At 38.0% G+C, this 24,593-nt stretch overlaps 1 protein-coding gene and 2 non-coding genes across 20 annotated transcripts; 2 read left to right on the forward strand and 1 right to left on the reverse strand.

The window, feature by feature from the left end:
- The first annotated feature begins 150 nt into the window (after positions 1-150).
- Positions 151-23,600, forward strand: LOC139964668 (nose resistant to fluoxetine protein 6-like). Of its 18 annotated transcripts, none has more exons than XM_071966474.1 (18): positions 154-301; positions 848-933; positions 2,469-2,705; positions 3,291-3,433; positions 4,204-4,297; positions 4,699-4,804; positions 8,437-8,493; positions 8,590-8,675; positions 9,680-9,865; positions 11,504-11,600; positions 12,789-12,881; positions 13,153-13,315; positions 14,258-14,337; positions 15,114-15,227; positions 17,367-17,493; positions 20,297-20,486; positions 21,242-21,384; positions 22,586-23,600. In XM_071966474.1, the coding sequence occupies exons 1-18, from the start codon at positions 276-278 to the stop codon at positions 22,697-22,699; spliced, it is 2,142 nt and encodes a 713-aa protein (XP_071822575.1). In that variant the 5' UTR covers positions 154-275; the 3' UTR covers positions 22,700-23,600. The 18 variants fall into 18 exon arrangements, 17 of the variants coding, with proteins under 17 accessions (XP_071822578.1, XP_071822575.1, XP_071822576.1 ...); XM_071966475.1 differs by having other exon boundaries at positions 8,593-8,675; XM_071966464.1 differs by having other exon boundaries at positions 155-301; positions 8,590-8,741.
- On the reverse strand, positions 5,045-5,117 carry Trnac-aca (transfer RNA cysteine (anticodon ACA)). Its single transcript has one exon. It is a non-coding gene; the product is annotated as a tRNA-Cys (tRNA).
- Positions 14,606-14,677, forward strand: Trnay-aua (transfer RNA tyrosine (anticodon AUA)). The gene has a single exon. It is a non-coding gene; the product is annotated as a tRNA-Tyr (tRNA).
- Positions 23,601-24,593: the final 993 nt, after the last annotated feature.

The raw sequence follows: 24,593 nt of genomic DNA on the forward strand, positions 1-24,593 counted from the left end.
CTTTCTCCGACTCTTTTATGTCTATCCGAGTTTGTCTTTATATTATTTATCTAATCTACATTCCATTTGCAAATATATAGTTTCTGAAAGGTTATACCGTTCTTCTATATATTTTATTTTATTTATCTACTTATTTATTCATTTATTTTGGCTTTCAGCTCTTAATGCTTTCGGGATACCTAATACCGGGTTACTAGCAGGAACTAGAAGCTGGTACGGACATTTCAGTGGTTGCACAGAACTACCAGATTTCCAGTACTGTATGCTAACTATGCATGTCAACACAGCAACTCTCTCGATGGTAATATTGCAAACCTGCAGTCTTTTTTAACGTTATCCGATAATTTATACATGTTTTTTGTATATTCATAGTTGCTTGTTCATATAGCTGCATGTTTATATCCAATAGCCTGCACCCACCCAAACAATTATCCACACCCTCGTGAGGAAATATACATAGCAAATTTTTTTGTTTGTGAAGGATTTATACGCTATAGTGTGTGTGAGCCTGATATTAAGGTGCATCTGACAACACTGAACAAACTGAAGTATGCCCCCGTCCTCCCTCTCCATCTCATGCCCATGTAACGTTAAGTTGTGTTCTCATATAAATGTGTTTGAGATGACACGACCAGGAGTATATCTTTCCCTAAAAGCCGCTAGAGTTCATGTTCTGCATATGTCGCTCACCTAGCTGGAATAGCAGTATCGCTTTAAACAGGAAGAAAGTAATGCCCTGACATGTACCTTAGGCAGCCCTCTGGATCATTATATTTACAGCATAGGGTACGACATACAACATGATACTGGATGAGTAACAGTTATGACTATGCACATTATTCTACAGGTGCAGTGCAATCATCATACTATCTTTCACCAAGGCGTTGACGAGGTACGAGTCCGTGTTAATAGTTAATAGAACTACAGATAAAGGTATGTGTCTCATTTAGGCCGTGACAGGGTTTTTGAGAGAATGACTATGAAGATTGAAATGTTCGGAAACTGGAAATCCTGCAAAAATTATCACGAATAGATTTTTTTGTGATTATTAAAACGTAAGCGGAACCGGGAGCCTGTTTCACCTACATAATGGCCCTCTTTGCAACGTACACAAAGTACACAATGTATTTTAATTGCCTCGAACTTCAAATTAGCTACTGAAAGCTACATAAAGAAATCGATTGGATCTTTCGTATTAAGTCTCACATCACCGGCCTCAACAAAGACTTGGTACCCCTTAACAACTATCAGTTCTACAGACATATGTAATCCGTTCTTTGCTTTATTTGGCAAGGTATTAAAGATGGTATTAAAGATGTAGTTGCATAAGCATATGGAGAGTGCTTTAGAGAATGCTTACTGGTTCGTATGTACGGGCACAATTTTACTTTTCGAGCTACAAAAAGTAAGGAGAATAATACCCGCATGATTGACTTAAAACCGGAATTTCTCAAGACGACTTGAAATACGTCCGTTAATGAGGGCAGGGATTTGTTACATTACAACTCCCTGATGAGAGTACCATTTACGACGACAAGATCTCTAGCGAAAGTCTGGGGCCGGTGTATCATACCATAGACATTCGACTTGGAATACAGGTGAAGTTGATAGTAACAACTAAGGAAATAATCGTCATCTTGTGATTAGACTTGAAACTGAGAATCAAACGCATGATTCAGTGTGAGGCTAGTTGTTGACAGGCTTGTGGGACAACGAGTACAGCAAATAAGTATGCAGTTTTCTTTCAGTATGTAGAATCTTATTTTGTCATTTAAAGAAATTATTAAACTAAGTCTAATTTATCATCTTATGCTTAGCCTGTGATAGAGTCCTTTGTGATTAAAGAAAGAAAGAAAGACATTGCCCCAAACAGAAAAGAAAAATGATTTTTTTTTCTTCGTTTGGGAGTTGAATCCTATTGTTTTAAAATCGTGTCTGGTGGCTGTCATTTTGTCAATCTTGTGATGTCATAATGCCACAATGGCATCTGAAAACTTTTAGGGTCTTTGTTTTTGGCTTTTTGTTTCTTTCAGTATTTTCAAATTAGAATGTACCACAAATTTCTGAATGTTTATTTTTCTCCAGGAAACGGCACTTTATAATTGCAAGTAGTATTTCTAGGTAAAAGGGTCCTTTGTAAAAAAAAATCTTTCTATTTAGCTGTGTATTTCATTTGTGAAATAAATTAGAAAAATAAAAAAGATGTTTGATATTTTGCAGTGTCACAAACACATACAAAAATAAACAATATAGGTAATTTTTTTCGCGATCAAAACAATTTTTTTGGGCAATACAGTATAGTTTGTTACTTGATGTGACGATTTTCGTATACACTCCTCTTAATAGCGTAATTTGTAAACATCGTTGAAACGCTGATTCCAGTCTCAATCAAAATTACCCTTCAAGTGATATTCTTCCACCTCCTGTTTATGCTATTTTCCTTTGTTTGTCTCTTGAATCAAGCATAGACAATAAACATTACGACTCAGCCATGATCTTCTCCACCAAGTTGTTGAGCTATTTGCTAGTTATCGTGATCACTGCAGAGGTAATTCATTGTGAAACTGTTAACAATGATCCTGGTAAGAAAGAAAATGATGTTGAAGATATCAAGAATCATATTACGTATCAGGAAGGCGATGGTAGTACCTGCAAGAACGAATTGTACAACGTATTGTACAATGCAACAAACGCGCAAGTGGCAGGTAAGTCTTTGACTGAGCACGACACTTCAGAGAGTCATGTGCTTTAAGGAGTAAGAGTCTCGTGATTGCTCGCCAAGTAATACGGTGTTTTAATTTGTTTAAAGAAAGGGCATGGATTGATATTTCATACAAAAACAAAACGTTGTTTGTAAAATATCAGATACCATAATTGCATTGATGTGAACCCGCCCAAATAACATAACAAATGGTTATGATCAATGAATCAAAAGTTTAAACTGACCGAATTAATTGATTACTTGGGCATATTTCAGATATTGTTCTTGCAGCTGTAGTTTTGTTTCTGCTTGTATGTTAAGAGCTTAAGTCGGTGTCTGTCTGTATGTTTTTTTCTGTTTGTTTGTCTGACTGCTTCTAAGCCTAACTGCTCGTTTCTCATCGCCGTTCTCCTTCTCTTGACTTTTTTATGTCTATCCGAGTTTGTCTTTATATTATTTATCTAATCTACATTCCATTTGCAAATATAAGTTTCTGAAACTGTATAACATCGTCCAAAAAATATATATATATATATATATGTTTTAATTATCTTCTTACTCAGTTAATTTTTATTTATTTCCCATCCAGCTCTTAATGCTTTCGGGATACCTAATACCGGATTACTAGCAGGAACCAGAAGCTGGTACGGACATTTCAGTGGTTGCACAGAACTACCAGATTTCCAGTACTGTATGCTAACTATGCATGTCAACACAGCAACTCTCTCAATGGTAATATTGCAAACCTGCAGTCTTTACTTAACGTTATCCAATCATTTATACGTGTTTGTTGTATAATCATAGTTGCATGTTCATATAGCTGCATGTCCATAGCCAATAGCCTGCAACCATCCAAACAATTAGCTACACCCTCGTTAGGAAATATACATACAAATGTTCTTGTTTGTGAAGGATTTATGCGCTGTAGTGTGTGTCAGCCAAACTCTGATAATAAAGTGCATCTGTCAATACTGGACATCGATAGGCCCCTCATCCTCCCTCTCCATCTTATGCCCCCTCCATGTTATACCCCCCCCCATCTTACGCCCCCTCCTATATATATATATATATATATATGTATATATATATATATGTATATATATATATGTATATATATATATGTATATATATATGTATATATATATATATGTATATATATATATATACATATATATATATATACATATATATATATATATATATATATATATATATATATATATATAGGTGACTAACGCCTACAGTGGAATTACGACCTTCCTTACCGGTTTCGAACCTCTCTACAATCAATCAGCGTCCATAGCGTAGTGGTTAGGGTGTCCGCATATAAAGCGGCAGGAGGCCCGGGTTCGAATCCCGGTGGAAGCTGGAAGTTTATTCACTGTTCTGAATTTTCCAACTCACTACAATTTCAATTATATATATATATTTATATCTTTATTTATATATTAACACTTTAAATGTTTTATGATTTTGGTTTATTTCTCCGATTACTTAATCAGACGGAGTTACATCAACTTTCCATAAGATGGGGAATTTGTGCACCGAAGATCTGTTCAGATAATGGCATACACGATAACGTGGAAATGCTCACTAGTAAGTCATGCATAATGGATGTAACAAGATAAAAGATTTCGCTTGATACCGCATATACAGAACAACAATGGTACTGTCATTGGAGAAAATGACAGGTATTGAAATATCTATCAACATTTGTTTCATATGGAAAGATCAATCATCAGTTGTCAGGGACCCTCCAATATGTGGAGGGGGTGGACGGGGGTGGTCCACCAAATAACAGCAATGATTTTCAACACCACTGAAATATTGGTCTGACTCCTACCACTGCCCTCCTCTCATAACTGTTCAATGTAGATAGTAGATACAGTCTCTGAAGAACTTGCATTCAAACATTTTTCTACAACATACATCTTTGAGGTTAGATCTCTCCTCGGTATATATTGATATGCATTTTTCTTTCGTTCCTTTCAATGTAGCATATCTACGTTCCAGTACTGGTGTGAATTTAACCGGTGTATCATCTAAAGCCTACTGTGTACAGAATAATCGAGTACCGTATTCCTCCGGTTTTTATATTACAGGGTATGGTTTCATAGGTCATTTCAACACAATAGAAAACTGAAAAAAACATTTTTATTGTTGATACCGTCAGACGAAATAGGCTCCCAGCACCTGTTATGAAGCATATGCCGAGTTAGTTGCGTACTATACGTACACATACACCCACACAAACACCCCCCCCCCCCACACATATATATAAATATATATATATAAATGAAAATCGTAATGAGTTGGAAAATCAAGAACAGTGAAAAAGCTTCCAGCCTCCACCGGGATTCGAACCCGGGCCTCCCGCTTTGTACGCGGACACCCTAACCAACTAGGCCATGGACGCTGATTGTATGTCCAGAGGTTCTAAACCGGTAAGGAAGGTCGTAATTCTACTGTAGGCGTTTGTCAATGTAGGCGTTCGTCACCTGTATCGAAAAATACTAGTTCTGTTTTCGGTGACATATTTTGCCTTACTCTAGAGATCAAACATGATGCTAACCAACTCGAAGAAAAAAATTATTGTTGATACCGTGAGACGAAATAGGCTCCCAGCACCTGTTATGAAGCATATGCCGTTAGTTGCGTACCGGTATATATATATATATATATATATATATATATATATATATATATATATATATATATATATATATATATATATATATATATAGGAAAAACTGTTAAACAACTATGCTGCATTTAGAGAAAGGCTGGATCTCGAGTGAGATATATATAATATATATATATATATGTATATATATTGATATATATATATATTGATATATATATTGATATATATATATTGATATATATTGATATATATATTGATATATATATATATATACAATAATTAGATACAATAATTAATACAATAATGAGATACAATAATTAAATTAGGTAAGTGATTGGAAGTAAATCAGCCAATGTTTGGTTTTTGCAGAGCTTTCGTGCAAAACTAGCACTTCTTTAGTGCATGATCACCGAAAGTGACAAGGAGTAGCAGGAATTGAAACTATTTTAGAGAGATGATTGTCGGCATGGTTGTAAAGTCAAAGCGACTTACTGATTTCTGCTGAATTGAGCAGAAGTTTTAGGAATTTTGATTATTTTAATCCGCGTCGGATTATTTTAATCCGATTCCGTCGTAATTGCAAAGGAATTGTTTTGGTTTATCTGGGACGGCAAATCGTTTCTGATGTTTAAACTGAATGGTGCCGTGGTCTTTCGGTTTAGTTCCCAGAAATTTTCTTTTCCTTTCCTAGATTTATCTGTCCAAGAATCGTTCTGGTCAATGGCAATAACACGCAAATTCTCAATTGAATGATTTTGGAGATTGTAGTGATTTGCAACAGGTTGGTTGATCTTTTTTGTTTGATCGCCAATCTATGTTAAGTCATTCTCATTCTAAGAGTGTTTTTTGACTTTCCAATGTATTGTAAGTTACAAATATTGCAGTAGATGAGGTAAATGACATTTTTGGATATGCAGTTAATTTTGTGCCGAATTTGGAAAGTGCGTTTGGTTTGGTTGCTCTGAAAGGCCCCGGTCGAATCGACAAGTAAGCACGTTTTGCAATTTTGTGTACATGGCGATGATCCTGTAGTTTCTGTTTTGCTTTCCCCTAATGGGATGTCATCCCGAAAGGATGCCCGAACTAAGATATCCCGTAGGTTGCTGGGTCTTTTAAAAGCGATGACAGGTAATTCTGGGAAAACTGATTTCAGGCGTTCGGTGCCTTGAAGTAGGTGAAAATTCTTCTGAATGATATTAGCCAGTGGTGGGAGACCAGGGTGGAATTCAGTAACCAATGATACACTTTTGGAACTGGTTTGACGAGTTTTGTACGTCAATGTTTCGGTACGGGGTTTGCTTTTAGCCTTTCTGATTGCATTTTCAATAGTACCCCGAAAATACTGTCTGTTTAGGAGGTGTTGTGACAGTTCTTTAATGCGTGAATCAAAATCGACTTCAGAGGAGCAAATGCGTCGAGCGCGCAACGCTTGACTGTACCGGAATATTTCTGGTACAGTGACGTGGATGGCAACTGCTTGGTAAGAGGTATTTGTGCTTGTTCGTGGGTTTATTGAACAAGTCTGTTTTGAGTGAACCATTTTGTAGGGTCACAGTGGTGTCCAGGAAGTGAACGCCATGTCCAGAAAAATCAGCAGTAAATTGGATAGTGTGATGAAACGAGTTTATGTCATCAATGAAGAGTTTTAGATTTGCCTCACCATGGGTCAATATCATACAGATATCGTCAATGAAACGTAACCACGTGTGTGGTTTCAAGTTTTGTCGAGATAGAAATTCTTTCTCGAGGTTTCCCATAAAAATGTTGGCAAAAGACGGTGCCATTTTGGTACCCATTGCGGTGCCATGAATTTGGAGGTAGTGTTAGTTGCCAAATACCAGATTATTGCTGGTCAAGATAAGTTGCATCAATTCGGCCAATTCTTTCTTCGTGGGGGTTTGCCACGTTTCGGTTTGAATGCTTTTGTGCAGGCCGAAATGCCCTCTTCGTTGGTATATTTGTGTATAACGAAGACACCTCCTAGGTAACTAACAGAGTAGATAGGTTAAGATTTTTTATGTCCCCAATTTTCCGGATGAAATCCGTAGTGTCCTGCACATAGGACGGTAGGGCCGAAACAAGAGGTTGGATGAGGAGATCCACACATTTGGAAATTTTTTCAGTCGCTGTACCATTACCCGATATTATGGGCCTCCCGGGATTTTAGGCAAAAAATAAAAGCGACCAGGTTTTGGGTCGTTTTCAAGGAGGTTGTGGCCTAACTTGCGGTCAATGGAACCGTTAGAGACTATCTTTTGGATGACTCTTTTCACGTTTTGTGTGATTTCTTGAGTAGGATCATAATCCAGGAGTTTGTAGTGTTGAGGGTTGCCGAGTAGTCTGTTGGCTTCCTCTCTGTAGAATTGTTTGCCCATAGCGACAATTGCAGAACCCTTGTCGGCTGGCTTGATGACAATGTCATCGCGCTTCCGGAGTTCATGGATAGCCTGTCTCTCAGTTTTGTTGAGATTGTCGCGGAAGTCTGGGGCAGAGGTCTGTGTTTTTACATCCTATTCAATTGCCGAAATAAATGAATGGCTTAAAATTGGAATGCAAGTCGTTGGTTTGTTGCGAGGTTTTATTGCCATTTTCGTCGGCAAAAAATTCACGGAGACGTAAGTGTTGATAGAACATATTTAGGTCAAGAGAAAGTTTCTGAGCGTCAACTTGCCGTGGTTTAGGGCAAACATTTAGACCTTTGGAGAGTAAGTTTGTTTCTATACCGAGAGTTGGCACTCAATGGTAACAACTGCACTTTTGGTGGTGTTGCATGAGGTCTGTATCTCTTTGCGACGGAATCTGCGAGACCTGGTTCTTTTTGAGGTTTCAAGTTGGGTTTCACCAGAAGACTTAACTACCTCTCTTTGGGTGACATTATCCCTCTTCAATTTGTGAAATTGTCTTGAAGCTAGGGTATGTGAGAGCTTCAAGCATATTTTGGATATATATATATATATATATATATATATATATATATATATATATATATACTCAATCGCTCTTTGGGTACATAAACTTTCAATTGACAATAACTAATAACTGCCACGTAAGATGTCATGTAAAACATTTTAAATTTTCCGTTCTTTTGCAGGGGAGTCTTTGGATTAATATGTGTTTTGATGATCATTGGTTCTATGATTGATATTATTGATGATGATGATGATGATGATGATGATGATGATGATGATGATGATGATGATGATGATGATGATGATGATGATGATGATGATGATGATGATGATGATGATGATGATGATGATGATAATGAAGTTAAAGACCTACATGGTACAGAAACAGAAGAATCATTGCCACTTATGACGTCAGCAATCGGTAAGAAAGAAGAAAAGGAAGCAATACAAGAGATGAATAAACAATCGGTGAAAGGAAAAGTAGCTGGTAGGCATGTTTGTCTTGATTTTTATATCTTTTTTATCTTTTTTATTCTGATACTTACCAGGTAGAGAATCTTCCATTGGAAGATAATCAAGTAAGCTCATGGAATTGGATACGAGATACTACAAATGTTACGCAATGTTGTTAATTGACTGTTTTAGCGCAAAATTCATGAATAAAGGAGGGTTACAGTTTTTTTTCCTCAAAATCATTTAAAAAGTCGCTCGACAAGCGTGCATTTGTGTGACGTCCCCGTTTATACTTGAACAAGTTTAATCATAATGAATCTATGCAAATGTTAGGCTTGTATCTATATTAGTTATGTCTTACCAAAATACATAACTTTGTCGAATTGATCTATTTTATATAATGGTATACTTTGCAATTAAATATCGAAATGTCACTTGTCACGTACTTTGCATTTCTACAATCTCCGAAAATTATATACTCTTTAATCACTCATTTAGAAGAACTTAATTTAATTTTTTTTTTTGGGGGGGGGCAAAAAATTATAAGCTTACTTTTTTACATGCTAAATAAATTAAACAGTTTGTTGTAAATTGATGTCCTAATTTCAACATTCTGTCTCAAGTATCTGAAAATGACAGGATCGATCATATCATGTTCAATGTTCATTTTGTAACAAAATGTTGAAATTTGTGTTAAGTTGATAGGTTAAGTAATAATTTTGTTGCAACTACATGACAGGTTGACAACATAACAAATGCTTAAGAATTGATATAATTTCGTTGAAAGTTGTAAGTTATAAACTTAATATCCATTCAACATTTCGCAGAAAAATTCTTACCTTCCTCCAATGAACACGTTTTCATTTCGACGACACCCACATTGTGCCCACATGGATAAGATGTGAATCCAGTACTGAATCAATTCAACTTAATGACTCCTTGCTTTCTTTCTTTCTTTCTACGTTCCTCCAGCCACCATAAAACAAATACTTTTGTCGTTTGCGTTTAACCGCAACTTGTCCAAGTTAACTGTTGTCGGTTCTGACGGTAATCGAAACATCGGATGTTTACACGGTATTCGAGTAATATCCATGGTGTGGATAGTGCTGTTACACGTGTGCCTTGCAATAGATAAGAAGTTAGGATATCTCGATATGTGTAAGTTATAGTACAATACTAGCTATTCATTATCATACTTGACAACTTGTTAAACATACTCCAATCTCCGATTGGTACGTTGTCGCCAGTTGACCGTTGATTAACCGATGGATAATACACGGTTAAACTCACAGGCGGATGGATATAAAATTGCATTACGTTTCGCAATCATTTTAAAGGAATTGTCTGGTGGAAGATTTTGATACATTGTCCTTATAGTTATTATTTTTCTCTTTCTAACCATGTAAAAATTGTCCCCATTCGACGTTTTCTTCTTGTAGAAATCTAGTTTTCAAATTCACCAGTTTCTCACCAAAAGTACCGTTTGTTCGAACGCTTCAATATGGTGATTGACGTAGTGCTTGCAGATAGGCAAAACAGGCGACTTGAAGTTAGCACTCCCAATTCCGCAGCAAATTAACTCACGTGTAAGCACATTGAATTGCCTCATATATATAACGTACATACTCGCGAACGTATATACTACGATGCTCAGTTGGTGTACTTGTATAGCGTTACACATAGTACACTCACACTCAAACCACAGTTCATTAACTGTTCTTCGAAATCGCTGAAATAAAATTCACGGATCAAATTAACAGTAAAAGGAAACTTATAAAGTATTCGTTAAACCGAAAGATGAAACTTGGCGGGATCGATGTCATCGCAGAACTGTCCGATTGTAAACGTTAGATAGCCTATACACGCGAACATTCTTCGCGCTGGAGCTGGATACCGCGATGTATAAACAACGAAGAGCCTGTTGTTAAAACTTATCTTGTGTTACACAAAGACCACGAAACCACCGATCTACTACATATATTGCGGCTTAAGGAGTTTTTTAAATCATATCTAATTTATAAGAAATTTCACCGGAAATTATTGAAGAAATTGATCGAATCGTTGTCAGAGCAGAATATAGCACTGAGAAGCTTAGGCTTCGCAGAACTGTCCGACTGTCAACGTTTGAGTACAGCCTACATGCGAACATTTTTTCGCGTTGGAGCTGGATAGCGCGATATATAGCCTGAACAACTCAGAGTCTGCTGTTAAAATTTACCTTGTGTTACACAAAGACCACGGAACCACCGCTCAAGTACATGGCGGCTTAAGGAGTTTTTGAAAACATATCTAATTTTTAAGAAATTTCACAGGAAATTAAGGAAGAAATTTATCTGTATACAAACGCTGTTTTTGTTGTGATTACCGTATAGGTACTGTGCGGAGGGTGGGTTATGACGCAATCTGCTATGGCAGAGCTGACGTCACGTATTGTACTGTTCAAATCATATTTGAAATGTCTATCCATAACGATTAAAAAATCGTTTCTCTGTCAAACGCAACATTAGCGTTCTCATACTTTGACAACATGTTTGGAAAATTATTTACTATTTTTTAAGGTAACTTCTTTGGGCCACCAGACAATCCTTTTAAAGTCGTCTACCGTATCGCTGATTTTTAAACCTACACAGGTGTTCAAAATTAATGATCTTGCGGTTATTAATTTCGACCCCAGGTTCCATAGGATATGGTACGTAGCGATTAAATTGTAACACAAGTTATTATTCTACCGTGACGATATCGAGTGCGCGTGCTCAAAACCTAACTTATGTGTGTACTTTCCATCTATATAAACAGTTAACCCACATGACGGATGGAGGATGTTTAGATCAGCCTTCTACCAGATAATTATATACAACGGTTCTTTACCTGTAGATACTTTTTTCTTTTTAAGGTAAGTTTATACATTGTAAGCACTACATATTCTATGCGTACAGGCTACAGCAGACAATATGTTTTGCCGGAATTTCGAAGCGACCACACCATTTGTCCTACAGAAAAATATTCAATATGGACAGTATGGTGATTTATTCATTAAAGTGTATATAAACATGTTTTGCATTTGCCTGATAAAATATCAGACTAGTTCCGGATGACTTTCCTCCTCCTGCTTCTCCCTCTCCTTCTCCTCGTCATGTGTTCTCATACTTCTCCTCTTCTTCCTGCCTCCTCTTCTCCAGTGTTCCTTTCCCTGTTCCTCTAGTCCCTCCTATTCCTGCTCCTCCTCCTCATCTAACTCTAACTTCTACACTTCTCGCCTCTTCTCATCATTTCTCCTCCTCCTCCTCCTCCTTCTCCTTCGCCTCATCATGTGTTCTCGTACTTCTCTAATTCTTCCTGCCTCCTCTTCCCTTAATCTTACTCTGCTTTCTACACTTCTCGCTTGTACTCTTCTTTTCCCTCCTCTTCCCATTCCTTCTTCCTATATCTCCTCCTCCTTCTCCTCAACATATGTTTTTATACTTCTCCTATTCTTCCTGCCTCCTCTTCCCCAGTGTTCCTGTTCCTCCAGTCTCTGCTTTTCCTGCTTCTCCTCATCTTTCCCAGCTTTCTACACTTCTCGCTTCTTTTCTTCTCTTCTTTTCAATCCTCTTCCCATCCCTTCTTTCATATCTCCTCTTCCTGCTCATTCACTTCTTCCTTATCTTTCTATTCCTCTCCCGTCGCTGCTTCCGCCTCCGTCTCCATCTCAGCCTCATCTTTTCTTTCCTCCTCTTCATTCACGTATCAAATGGGATACGTCAGCTACAAAAAGTCAGTTTAAATTGTCTGATATATTTGCCCGTAGCCTAACGTTATAGACCTACAACACTTTACATTACAGAGGCAACGTAAGGCTATGTCAACTTTGCAGATAAGATGGCGGGTTGAAGTTGCTATTACCACGGAGAGATCGCAATGAATTACCGACTAACTGCATCTTTTATTTCGCAAAGAAATATCCTACACCATATTCCGCACCGAATAATGAACTAATGTACATGAAAACATGGAAAGATTGTTAAATATGTTAAGAATGCAACGTATAACCAAAATTTTTTTTAAACTGATATACTTTTTCACTATTTGTTCACATTTTTAGCGGCCTGTTAGTTTGTAACGCCACTCTATTTAAACTGGAAAAGAACAATGGAAGTCTTTCATGGCCTTGGTTTTTTCTGCACAGATACATAAGGTATGAAACTATGAAACAGAAGTGAGATTAGGATAATATTTGTGAAAATGAATTCGGTTTATAGCCTCCCCTCCCCTCTCATCTCCCCTCTTACACCCATCCTCCCTACCCTTTCCCCTGCCCTTCCTCGTGTATGGGTAATGAAATACAATAAACCGATGACGTGTTCAAATATTTAAAACACAATCTCTACCGAAGTGATCAAATTTCAATCTAAATGCTTGGAAATTAAAGAAAGTATCACGGTCATCTGTGCCCCTCCCTTCTATAGATTGACACCAATACTGGCCGTTGCCATTGCAATATGGGTATTTGTTGCACCCCATACGTACTGGGGACCAAATATGGATACGTTTATGGACAGGTCTGCGTGTGAGAGTTACTGGTGGACGAATTTATTATACATTCAGAATTTTGTCCAGATGTCCATTCAAGTGAGTATTTATTACAAAGAGAGAAGTTTTTTATTGTGGTTAGAGACATGCGCAAAATTTAATTTCTACTCGGTTAATATGTAAATTGAGGCTTATCAATATTGTCAGTTTAACTCTAACATGAGATCTGTTAATTTTATGTTATGATATTATATTATGTTCTATTTGTACCAGTCATCAGCACAAATCTTACAAAAGAATTGATCAAGAAAGCTTGAATGAGGTACTAACTGTGCACGAAGAAGTAAAACTATTCCTGGTTTATCAGAGATCTAAAGAATTTGCGGGTGGAAATTATGAACGCCCTAACGCCCCTTACATCCTTGTATAGCCTTGTTGCGTATTGATCGTGTATCATTCTTTACTGAAACGCCCATCATACCACCAGGCTTAGTCTACTGCACATTGTGCATATTCTTTCCCTATACAGACGCCCTCAAACTGTCAGACTTGACCAAAAACGTATCTGTTTTCATGTAACATTCTTTACCGAAACGCCCATCTTATCGCTACCTATAAATACGCCCTCAGACAAACCAGACCTGATCATTGGTGTGTCTTTTTCATATATCATTCTTGACTGAAACCCCCTCCCAACCTTCAACTTATACTACCATAGTCTCATCTACAAACTCCCCCAGACCTTACTTACTGTTCCTTTAGGAGGGATGGAGGGATGAGAGAGGGGCTTCGTGCATCATTCTTTACTCAAATTCCCCTCAGACCACTGAGCCTATACTGTATCTTGCGTACGTGTATATTATACTAGTTTACTGTTTCTTTTGGGGGAGGTGTCGGGGTGGGGCGGGAGGGAGTTGTGTACCATTCTTTACCACAACGCTGCTCAGGCCACTGAGCCTATTATGTATCTCGCGTGCCCTGTTTATTATTCTCTAGTTATATTGGACCTATATGTTAATTATTGTGCATTATTCTCCACAGTGTTATCCTTTAGCTTGGTATCTTAGCGCAGACATGCAGCTCTTTCTTGCGAGCCCGTTCATAATTTACTCACTCTACAGGTAAGTCTGAAAGTGCAATTTCTTAATAAGAAATACAATTTTAATATTTTATTAAAAACAATTTTTTTTAAAGTAGCATAAAGCTGAACAGTTAATCTGCTAAAATAAAATAATTTTAAATTTTGATGAAATATTTCATATAATAATGAAATGTTATATTGACGGATTTTACATTACCTCCAATAGTATGTATAAAACAGAACTATAGTATTGTTCGATACAGGTGACTATATTCCTTACCGGTTTCGAACCTCGGGACATGCAATCAGCGTCCATAGCCTAGTGGTTAGGGTGTCCGCATATAAAGCGGGAGGCCCGGGTTCGAATCCCGGTGGAGGCTGGACGTTTTTTTTCACTGTTCTTGATTTTCCAACTCACTACAATTTCAATTCTATATATTACATATATGTTAGAATTCAGTCATTTGGCGTCGACTTCATAAATTCGCCTGTAGTTTACAACTTCTGTTCCCTCATTTGTATCAAGGCAAGGCCCTCTCGCACGGTTTTTTCCCCAACAAATTAACCCCTGGTAATTCATTCACCGGCCACCACAATGAGCAATATCGACGCGGAAGTTCCCGTAGGGTGCAATAAACAAACTGGCGAACATAAATATATTTAAAAGTTACCTCAGAGGTAGCTCGCGTCAGGACTCGAACCGTTAAAAAGTGTATTGCCTTTCCATTGGACCTCCACTCTCTGACAAAAATAAATCACAATAAACACGTTTTCGTATTTTCTCCTACATTTCAACACAATAAATTTCCTCCACAGATCACAACGGCTGGGATTGCTTTTGATTGCTGTTCTAGTAAGCGCTAGTGTGATCGTCAATGGGATAATAGTAGCTGAGTATAATTTTAATGCGTCATCGACAGCTAATGCCATGTGAGTAAATACATACGTCAATGTATCATTTGTCATAATACGTATCACTAATGATGTAAACGTCATTTCAACACGAAGTATAAACATTGTTCAATATAAACCCTTTATATAAAACAGAACAATGATAAACGTACAACCAGTGTGCACGATAAACTGAAGAGCAGTACCAAAACAATGACAAGAGGGGGGGGGGTATTTCGTCTGTCTCAGCTAACTGGATTCTAGATTAATTTAACCTAAAATGCAGGAACGCGTACTTTACTTAATGTAGAGGTATGTTAGATACTATGAATTGGGGAAACGAACACAAGAAAGAAGATAAGAGAGGAAGTGTTTAAAGTTAATCTAATCAGTGTCTCTCGAGTAAAACAAATAACTAATAACATAAATACATTACGTACCGGTACTTCACGTTTAACTTAGTGCGCCGGAGGTACCTCCGGTTGGCCGACTGCCGATGGGCTCCTCGTCGGCATGTCACGTCCCAGGGAAGTCGGCGATCGCATAAGTTATATAGATGGCATGTCCGGAAGCTTCAGGAAAGCGTAAAGTAAATATCAGTTCAGGAAGAGAATATGTCCAAAAGAGAATCGGTCCAAAAGGTGGTAAGTAAGAGTCAAACACAGACGGGTTGGTAGTATAGAGAAAGGCCGGAACGGAAAGGTGTATCTTAAGGGGTAGGCAGACCTCATAGTGATTTTAACGTGGCGTGACGGACAGGCTGGTGCCACTAAAAGAAGAGCACGAGCCTCTCCTTGGAAACTAATTTACACCATTCTATAAGGTTACTCGTCCGTAACTTGATTGTGCTCTATGCTAACAAATTAGTATAATAATAGTAAAAACCAGCAATGAACGTGGCAAACTCTTAAAGTAAAATGTACATAGCAGCAATTAGCACGGCAAACTCTTAAAGTAACATGCTACATCATAACAATATTCATAAGGTTTTAAAGTCTGAGTAGTGTAGGGCTGTCTATTGATTTGAAAAGCTGACTTTTGTTTTGGCAGTCTGGTCAAGCAATGATACAATATTTACGCATAGCTACATGCATGGATTCACCTCAGTCTAACTTTTCATTTCATTTCATTATATATTTTGATCCAATCAAAAAGCAGTATACAAACAACAAAGTACGAAAACACAAAGCGGATCAGGATGTACAAAAGGAAACCAAATTCCTGTAGCCCGAAGTCCTGTACACCCTTACAATAAGAGACTTGGAACTAAAATAAATATATAATATTCACAAATAAACCATAAGAAATATAAGAATAAAAAATGACAAATTACACATGTGATAAAGCTAAGAAATGTTCCTTAATATTGCACACAAATGACTGGTAAGAACTACACAAGAGCAAATTCCTGGTCTCAGGGGAAGTTCATTCCAAATCATAGGAAATTGGTTCAAAAAATTCATTTTTAAAACATTTGTTCTTGCAAAAGCATGATTAAAAAGTAAATTATCAGTGTGGCGGGAATTTACAGTGATTTTTACAATAGCAGGACAAGAAAATTTACCAAAAAGGCACTTTGTAACAAAAAGAACCAAGGAGAGTTTATATCGATAAGTAAAAGAATACCAACCAAGAATACTTAAACGAGTACTATACTCCATTTCTTGTCTCCTTTGTCCTAAAATAAAACGAGTTGCACTCCAGGCTCTGGACCCCCTCCAGTCTGCCTTCATGAGTCAGATTCTGGGGTCCCCAGGCAGGTAAACCATAATCTAAAACATGGACAACCAAGGATTTAAAAAGCATATGGCGAACCGTGCTGCTCAGACCAGCTGAAACAGAACGAAGGAACCCAATAGGTTTACGGGCTTTAGAAGAAACATAATCAATGTGACCATTCCAATTTAGTTGAGAGATTTGAGTGCAGGTTAAAACAGTTGGGCTTCGGCTTTAGTTCCTAGTGCGTGAGTTATTAACTGGATCATCAGAAAGTTCTGTGTCCCATAAATTTAGTGTCTTCAATGTAATAATTGACGTGAAATCTAGGTCCGCTAGTCGAAAATTGTCTGTACTCACTTTCGTTATAGTTTATATAATCGGTATGGATGAACAGTAAAAAAAAATATTCAATGCAAATACAAAATATTAACAGAGATCCTTTGCTTTCTTCCGTTTTAGGTTTTTTGGAGATTATCTTGATATAATATATACCAAACCATACATCAGAATGCAGGCCTACCTCGTTGGTATGGTGGTTGGGTTTATGATATACAAAGCAAAGGACAAAGAAATCATATTACCTAAGGTAAGTAGTGTAGCCTCTTAGTGAACTACACCGGTCGTGGTTGAAAACGCGCCAACCACAAGAAAAGACTTCTGGAAATAATCTTCTGGTCTTTGACCTTAATTTCCCAATCGGTTACAGGCGGTTTACTGTAAAAAACAATAGTAAAACTTGGCAATAAAAAAAAGCTTACTATAACTAGGATAATTTAAACTTTGTTAGCACTGCCTATTAAAGTGGGGCTACACTAGCAATATCGTTTTTAAATAACGTCCTCTTCCATGGAATTGACTGGACGTAACATATGAACACAAAATGGCCTGGTACCACACGACAACGAGCTGTCGTGCCGCGTGTATAAGATGCAGCAACCTCCAACCAAAGCAATCTTTATAATCGCCGTACCAGAATAAGTGCAGAAATATATATGACCCAAGGGTACACAATAACCATAAAATAGCTTTCCATCGAGATGATCATTCATATGACCTGCTCAGACAAACGATTTACTTAAGAGAATTACAGGAGAAAACATAAGACATAAGCAAAGAATGGTAGATGGCCCACCTGTAAACATACTATGTAACATAGAGCAAGGGCGTAGGAACCGGGGGGCTGGGGGCGCCAGCCCCCCCCAGTGAAAAATGTGGAGGGGCGGAAGTATCAATCCGCCCCCCGCTTCGCAAGTCAGAAAACCCCTTTTTCATTTCCGAATGAGAAAAAAAACTCATTTGGAGCACCAAATTGCATCTAAGGCCAGGTGAAAATACAAAATTAAGTTTACAAAATGGAGTGGGTGTTGAAGTGTGCTATATTGCACCAAATTGCATCTGAGGCCACCTGGAAATGCAACAAAAATCCAAAGGGGAGGGGGACACCCCCTCCCCTTAGACCCCTCCCCCAGGCCGGCCATCAGTCTTCAGCCCCCCACTCAAAAGTACCTTCTTACGCCACTGACATAGGGAAACATCAAAATGCCCTACCCAATAACCGAGTTTCTGAATTCAAGCTTTAGGATAATGACAGAGTAATTATACTAATCCTTCAGAGGGAAAAGGTAGAAACCTTGAATAACTCTTCAACTGTTCGGCACCCCGGCCGCGATTTTTTTTCCCAAACAGGTTTGCAATTGCGTGGTTTTCCGCCAATCAGATTGCTCGTGACGTCAGCATCAATAATGGGCATCGCTTCGAAGTTCGAAGACATGTACTGAGTTACACACTGACACTTAATTAAGTCTAGTTACGGGGTTTCCATCAAACGCCCTAACGTTACTTTTAATGCTTGAATCACATGTTGACCTTACTTATGATACAAACACTACATTCTATTGGGTTCGTGTTTACGTTATTCAAGATTCGTGAGCCGTTCTACTACAATCGGAATTCGTTTCGTGGAATGGGTAGGCCTACACTAAAATCAATCGAGTCTTGAATGAATATACGCAAACAGTTTAGTGTACAGTATGATATTTTCCGTCACTGCACTGTGTACACAGTTATAATACATATAGGCCACCAGCGCATGTGTGATGTACCATGTACGAACATTTCACTGTGCGATGTTATCGATTAATGCATGCCTTCACATAAAACTTCGATCAAAGTAGATGATCATACCATACTAGTGTGCTCAATATGTCTAAACCAATTCCAAACACATCTACATATATTAACGAAAAGCTTCGGGTAATTTTGAACGGGCATATCTTCGTTGCAACGAATGGATGCAGACACTTTGGTTACCTGGAAGTGAAGGTTTCTATCGTGATGACGTAACATTTCCGACCAATCATGAGCGCCTATTTACACGCAATTGCAAACCTGTTTGGGGAAAAAAAATTCACACCCCGGCCGCGAATTTTTTTTTTCCCAAACAGGTTTGCAATTACGGAGTTTTCAGCCAATCAGATTGCTCGTGACGTCAGCATCAATAATAACCATCGCTTGGAAGTTCGAAGACATATACTGAGCTACACACTGACACTTGATTGAGTCTAGTTAAGGGTTTTCCCTTCAAACGCCCTAACTTTACTTTTAATGCTTGGATTACATGTTGACCTCACTTACGATACATACGCTACATTCTATTTTGTTCGTGTTTACGTTATCCACGATTCGTGAGCCGTTCTATTGAAATCAGATTTCGTTTCGTGGAATGGGTAGGCCTACACTAAAAGCAACTTCACGACGCGAGTTCACGGCGAGTCTTGAGTGAATATACGCACAACAGTATAGTGTATAGTGTGATATATTTCCGTCACTGCACTGTGTACAGAGTTTAATGCTTGGATTACATGTTGACCTCACTTATGATACATACGCTACATTCTATTTGGTTCGTGTTTACGTTATCCACGATTCGTGAGCCGTTCTATTGAAATCAGCAACTTCACGACGCGAGTTCACGGCGAGTCTTGGGTCATTATACGCAAAACAGTATAGTGTATAGTGTGAAAGCGTAAACGGGTAATTTTGAACGGGTATATCTTCGTTGCAACAAATGGATGCAGAACCTCGAAGTGAAGGTTTCTATGGTGATGACGTAACTTTTCCGACCAATCATGAACGACTATTTACGCACAATTGCAAACCTGTTTGGGAAAAAAAATTCGCACACCGGCCTATCTTATATTGTTTCTTTTCCCGATTTGTATTACCACAATGAATGTATTAGGCAGATCCGACGATATAGGCAAAGCTCAGTCAACGAATTCCCAAGCTCCTAGTCACCCCTGTTGTCATGGCAGCATATCTATTATTTCCCTACTTCTTGTAGACTAACTTCAATATTTCTGTCATTCTCCCCCCCCCCCCCCCCTCAGCCCGTTGTTGTTATTGCTTGGTTGGTTGCTACGTCACTGACTGCAGCCGTTTTCTGTGTTACCATTAATCACCATACGATAAACCCATCACTTGGTAAAATAGTTGACGTCACGTACCAATCTCTGCATCGAGTTGCATGGGGAGTGTTCCTGGCATGGGTCGTCATATACTGCCACCTCGTCAAATCAGGTAAACAATCTTTTACCTTTATCATCAATCGTTGTTCCTCCAATAAACTTGCGACGAGAAGGTAACGTTTATTTATGATTTTTTTATTTATTTTTTATCATCGTCATCGTCGTCGTCGTTGTTGTTGTTGTTATTATTGTTGTTATTATTATTGTTGTTATTGTTATTATTGTCATTATTATTGTTGTTATTATTGTTGCTATTATTATTATTGTTGTTAGTATTAGTATTAGTATTGGTATTGGTATTGGTATTGGTGTTGGTGTTGGTGTTGGTATTGGTGTTGGTGTTGGTATTGGTATTGGTGTTGGTGTTGGTGTTGGTATTGGTATTGGTATTGGTATTGGTGTTGGTATATCGAAGAATGTAAGTTACTTACGTTGGGTGATTTCTGAAATGCCACGTGGAGACACAAGCTGAATATGAAATGATATGAAAAACTGTAGGACAAATGCTATTTAGCAGAGTTTAAGTCAGACAAAATGAATCAGGAGGGACAAGGTGTCTCCATGAAGGAACTTATGGAAAACAAATATTAAGATCTCGGACAACCCTTGATCATAAAACCAATGAGTTGTGATATACTGCGAACCACTTTAAAAATAGGTAAGGTCAGGGAAATGGACAGGGTCGAGAGGATGAGGATGGGGGACGGAAAGGAGATGAGGGGGAAGTGGTAAGTGCAAAGTTCTTTTACTCTACAACGTGGATAAATCTAGTATTAACCACATGTTGCTTTTGCTTTATACCTCCAGGGTGGATTAATAACTTTCTTAGTTGGCATGCCTGGGTACCATTGAGCCGTTTGTCTTACACGGTCTATATCATTCATTTCATAGTATTTTGGACATTCATCGGCAATCTAGGGCAGCCATTTTACACTACTTCTCTTATTATGGTAAGTATCAGTGGTATAGTCCAACGTGCGCTCGCCCCACCATCCCCTCCGCTCATTCAACCCCAAGGGCGTAGAAACCGGGGGGATGGGGGCGCCAGCCCCCCCCCCCCCCAGTAAAAAATACGGGGGCGGAAGTATCATTCCGCCCCCCGCTTCGCAAGTCAGAAAACCCCTTTTTCATTTCCAAATGAGAAAAAAAAAATCTCATTTGGAGCACCAAATTGCATCTAAGGCCAGGTGAAAATGCAAAATAATTTACAAAATGGAGTGGGTGTTGAAGTGTGCTATATTGCACCAAATTGCATGTGAGGCCACTTGGAAATGCAAAATAAATTTGCATTTCCAGAAAAAAATTAAGGGGAGGGGTAACTCCCCAGGCCGGCCATCAGTCTTCAGCCCCCCCCCCACTCAAAAGTACCTTCCTACGCCACTGTTCAACCCACTTCACCAACCATACACTTTTCTCTTTCTATGTAACCTAATAACAATGCAAAAGCAACACTTTTAGAGGGACGGATCGTTTAAATAAAGACTTTAGTGCAACGAATCGACATTTATTCCAGCTTGTCAAGGAACTCTCTTGCTGATGTTTGTGAAAGCGTTGTAGTCAAATGGTTAAGGCAGTGGATTTGTGATCTAAGGTTTGCAGGTTCGAGTCCTGACCAGATCATTATGTTGCGTTCTTGGGCAATGCACTTAATCTCCATTGCCTCTCTTCACCCAGGTGTATAAATAGGGACTTGCGAAGGTAACTTGTCAATCTAGTTGCCTGCGTCGGTTTGTGGCTGCACCCTATGGGGAGTCCCTCGGGGCACACGTAGATGTAGTGCCCTAGGAAGGATTGTTTGATTGTGCACACTTTGGTGTGTGGATGTGACAAGTTACCAATGACCAGGGGTCACGTGTTGCAAAGTCGTGGGAGGGGGCCTTTGGCCTCAAACTTGAGTGTTAACATTTAACTTTGTTTGGTTTTGTCTGCCAAACGCTAGTCAGTTTCTTTGCTCAGCCTGTTTCAATTCTGTTGACAACTTCCTCCGAAAATCTCTTTTCAAAGATTTGTATACAATTCAAGGTCAAAAAAATTACTTTGCCTCCATCCAAACTTATTGATGTAAACCACTGTCCGTTTGACTTTATTAATTCACCCATTAATGAATAAATTAATGGTAAACTTCTTGTGTAATTTTTCTTCGTATTACAGATCTTCAACTCTGTAGCAGTGACGTGTGTATCGTTCATGTTTGCAGCTTTTCTTTATCTCTCCGTGGAACTTCCAGTGGCCAATTTAGAGCAAAAGTTTTTGCCAAGGCCATGAGCTATTGTAAGCTATTTTACTATTTCTCAGAACAAATAACCGATACTTCCATCAGAACATCGTGACGAAATTACAACTAAGCTGTCGAACTTTAAAATAAAGTTAAGCGAACGTGGCTATACACCCAATGGGATGCTTCAAATGAGACGCATATATGCAAAGTACAGTATTATTACCTGATAGCCTGATTGAATTAAGCACTCTTATGGTGTTTTTCATTTCTTATGATCGACATAATTCTATATACAAATCATGAACAAAAAACCTGCCTGAGATATTAATCAACCAAAGACTTAATTTTACGATTAAACTGAAACAATGCATGGGTAAATATAATGCCGTTGAAAGTCATATTTAAAGCACTAAACAAACAAAGCACAAAAAGGAGTAAACAAGGAACTAAATGATGGGAATAAAAAGTACAAAACAATAGATTTAACATTGCTGGGGAAAAGATTTATTTTAGAAACGGTTCAAATTTCCATTTCCATTTCCTGCTATTAATTGTTTTCATATATCTATAAAAGGCACTGGTGACAAGTTTGAAATAATATATTGCACTGATATTACATAAATGAGTTCTTAACAGTAGTAAGAATAAACATCATCTTCCTGATTGCACATGAAAACTTAACTAAACCTCTGCCCTCTCAACCCCCCTCCCCACCCCCACCCCAAACCTATTGCATTTTACAATTTACCATCATCCTGTAGTTTGCCATTTGTATATTGTTTATTATGTTGTTGTTTGTCTAGTCCACAAGTGGACACGAATATCAGGTTTATTGATTTATCATAAATTTATTAAGATGATTTTAACAGAAATATCTTTTCTCTGTAAATGCAGAAATCTTACCATTCATAACTTTTGTTGTAATGACAAGAAAAAGAGAACAACAGATATTTTGTCGTCGTTTCTTCTTTGTTCTTTTCATTGTCTTCTGGTATACTTTTTTATCATGACTAATCATCAAGTTCCATTCGCAAAATATCCGACAACTTATTTAAAAATGTTTGTAATTAAAGTTACACTATAGTTGATTTTCACATAGTTGGTTTTATATTTAGACATTTCATGCCGTAAAATTTAAAGTTGATCTAATTACTTTACATTCTTGGGTCTGCTTGTATTCTCGGTATTTTTTCTAATGTCTTGTATGTAGTTAAAGGGTCTCCGTCAGCTAAGAAAACATTGTTGTACTTCCAATATCTATGAAAGACAATAAAAGACTAGAAATGTTTTTACTGGGATGTATACACCTTGAATAACCGTTGTTCTAAGCAATCAAGCGTTGTGTGAGGAGTGTTGTGACTAGACTCTATTACCCCCACCCAAACATTTTCTAATTGGCAAAAATTTGTATGAAAATCCCATTTTAATGGCTGCTTGTGTCAACAAAACTAACTAATCCTGGATCCGTTCCGAACTTTCTGGTCAGAATCTTTGAAAAGAAGAACTCTAAGTCACAGTATAACAAATTACTCTTTAAAATAGTAAATTAAGGGTTTTAAAAAGTACGGAAGCTGACAGAATCTAACCTTACAGACTTTACAAAATCTCCAAACATTTTCAGACAATAATATATTGTTCATAATATCCTGATGTTTTTCCCGTCTAATAATTTCAAATGTGCCCCAGAAAATTCTGCCACCGTAATTATAGCCCTTACAAGTGGGAAGTAAAAGCTGCATGACAAACCCCGCCCCTCTACGCAACTCCACCCCCCCCCCCGCCATCCAAAATGAAATCAGAGTAAGGAAAAGAAAAAGAGCACCAAACGAAAAGGTATTCGGAGATAGCTTTCTGAGTCCACAACTTTAACTGTGTGTGGATAGAGCAACCAGTGTGATTCTACTCCTTGACCAACAGCGATACCAAAGTTGATAGCTCTTA

This window comes from Apostichopus japonicus, chromosome 23 (genome assembly GCF_037975245.1).
Source record: "Apostichopus japonicus isolate 1M-3 chromosome 23, ASM3797524v1, whole genome shotgun sequence".
NCBI lineage: Eukaryota > Metazoa > Echinodermata > Holothuroidea > Aspidochirotida > Stichopodidae > Apostichopus > Apostichopus japonicus.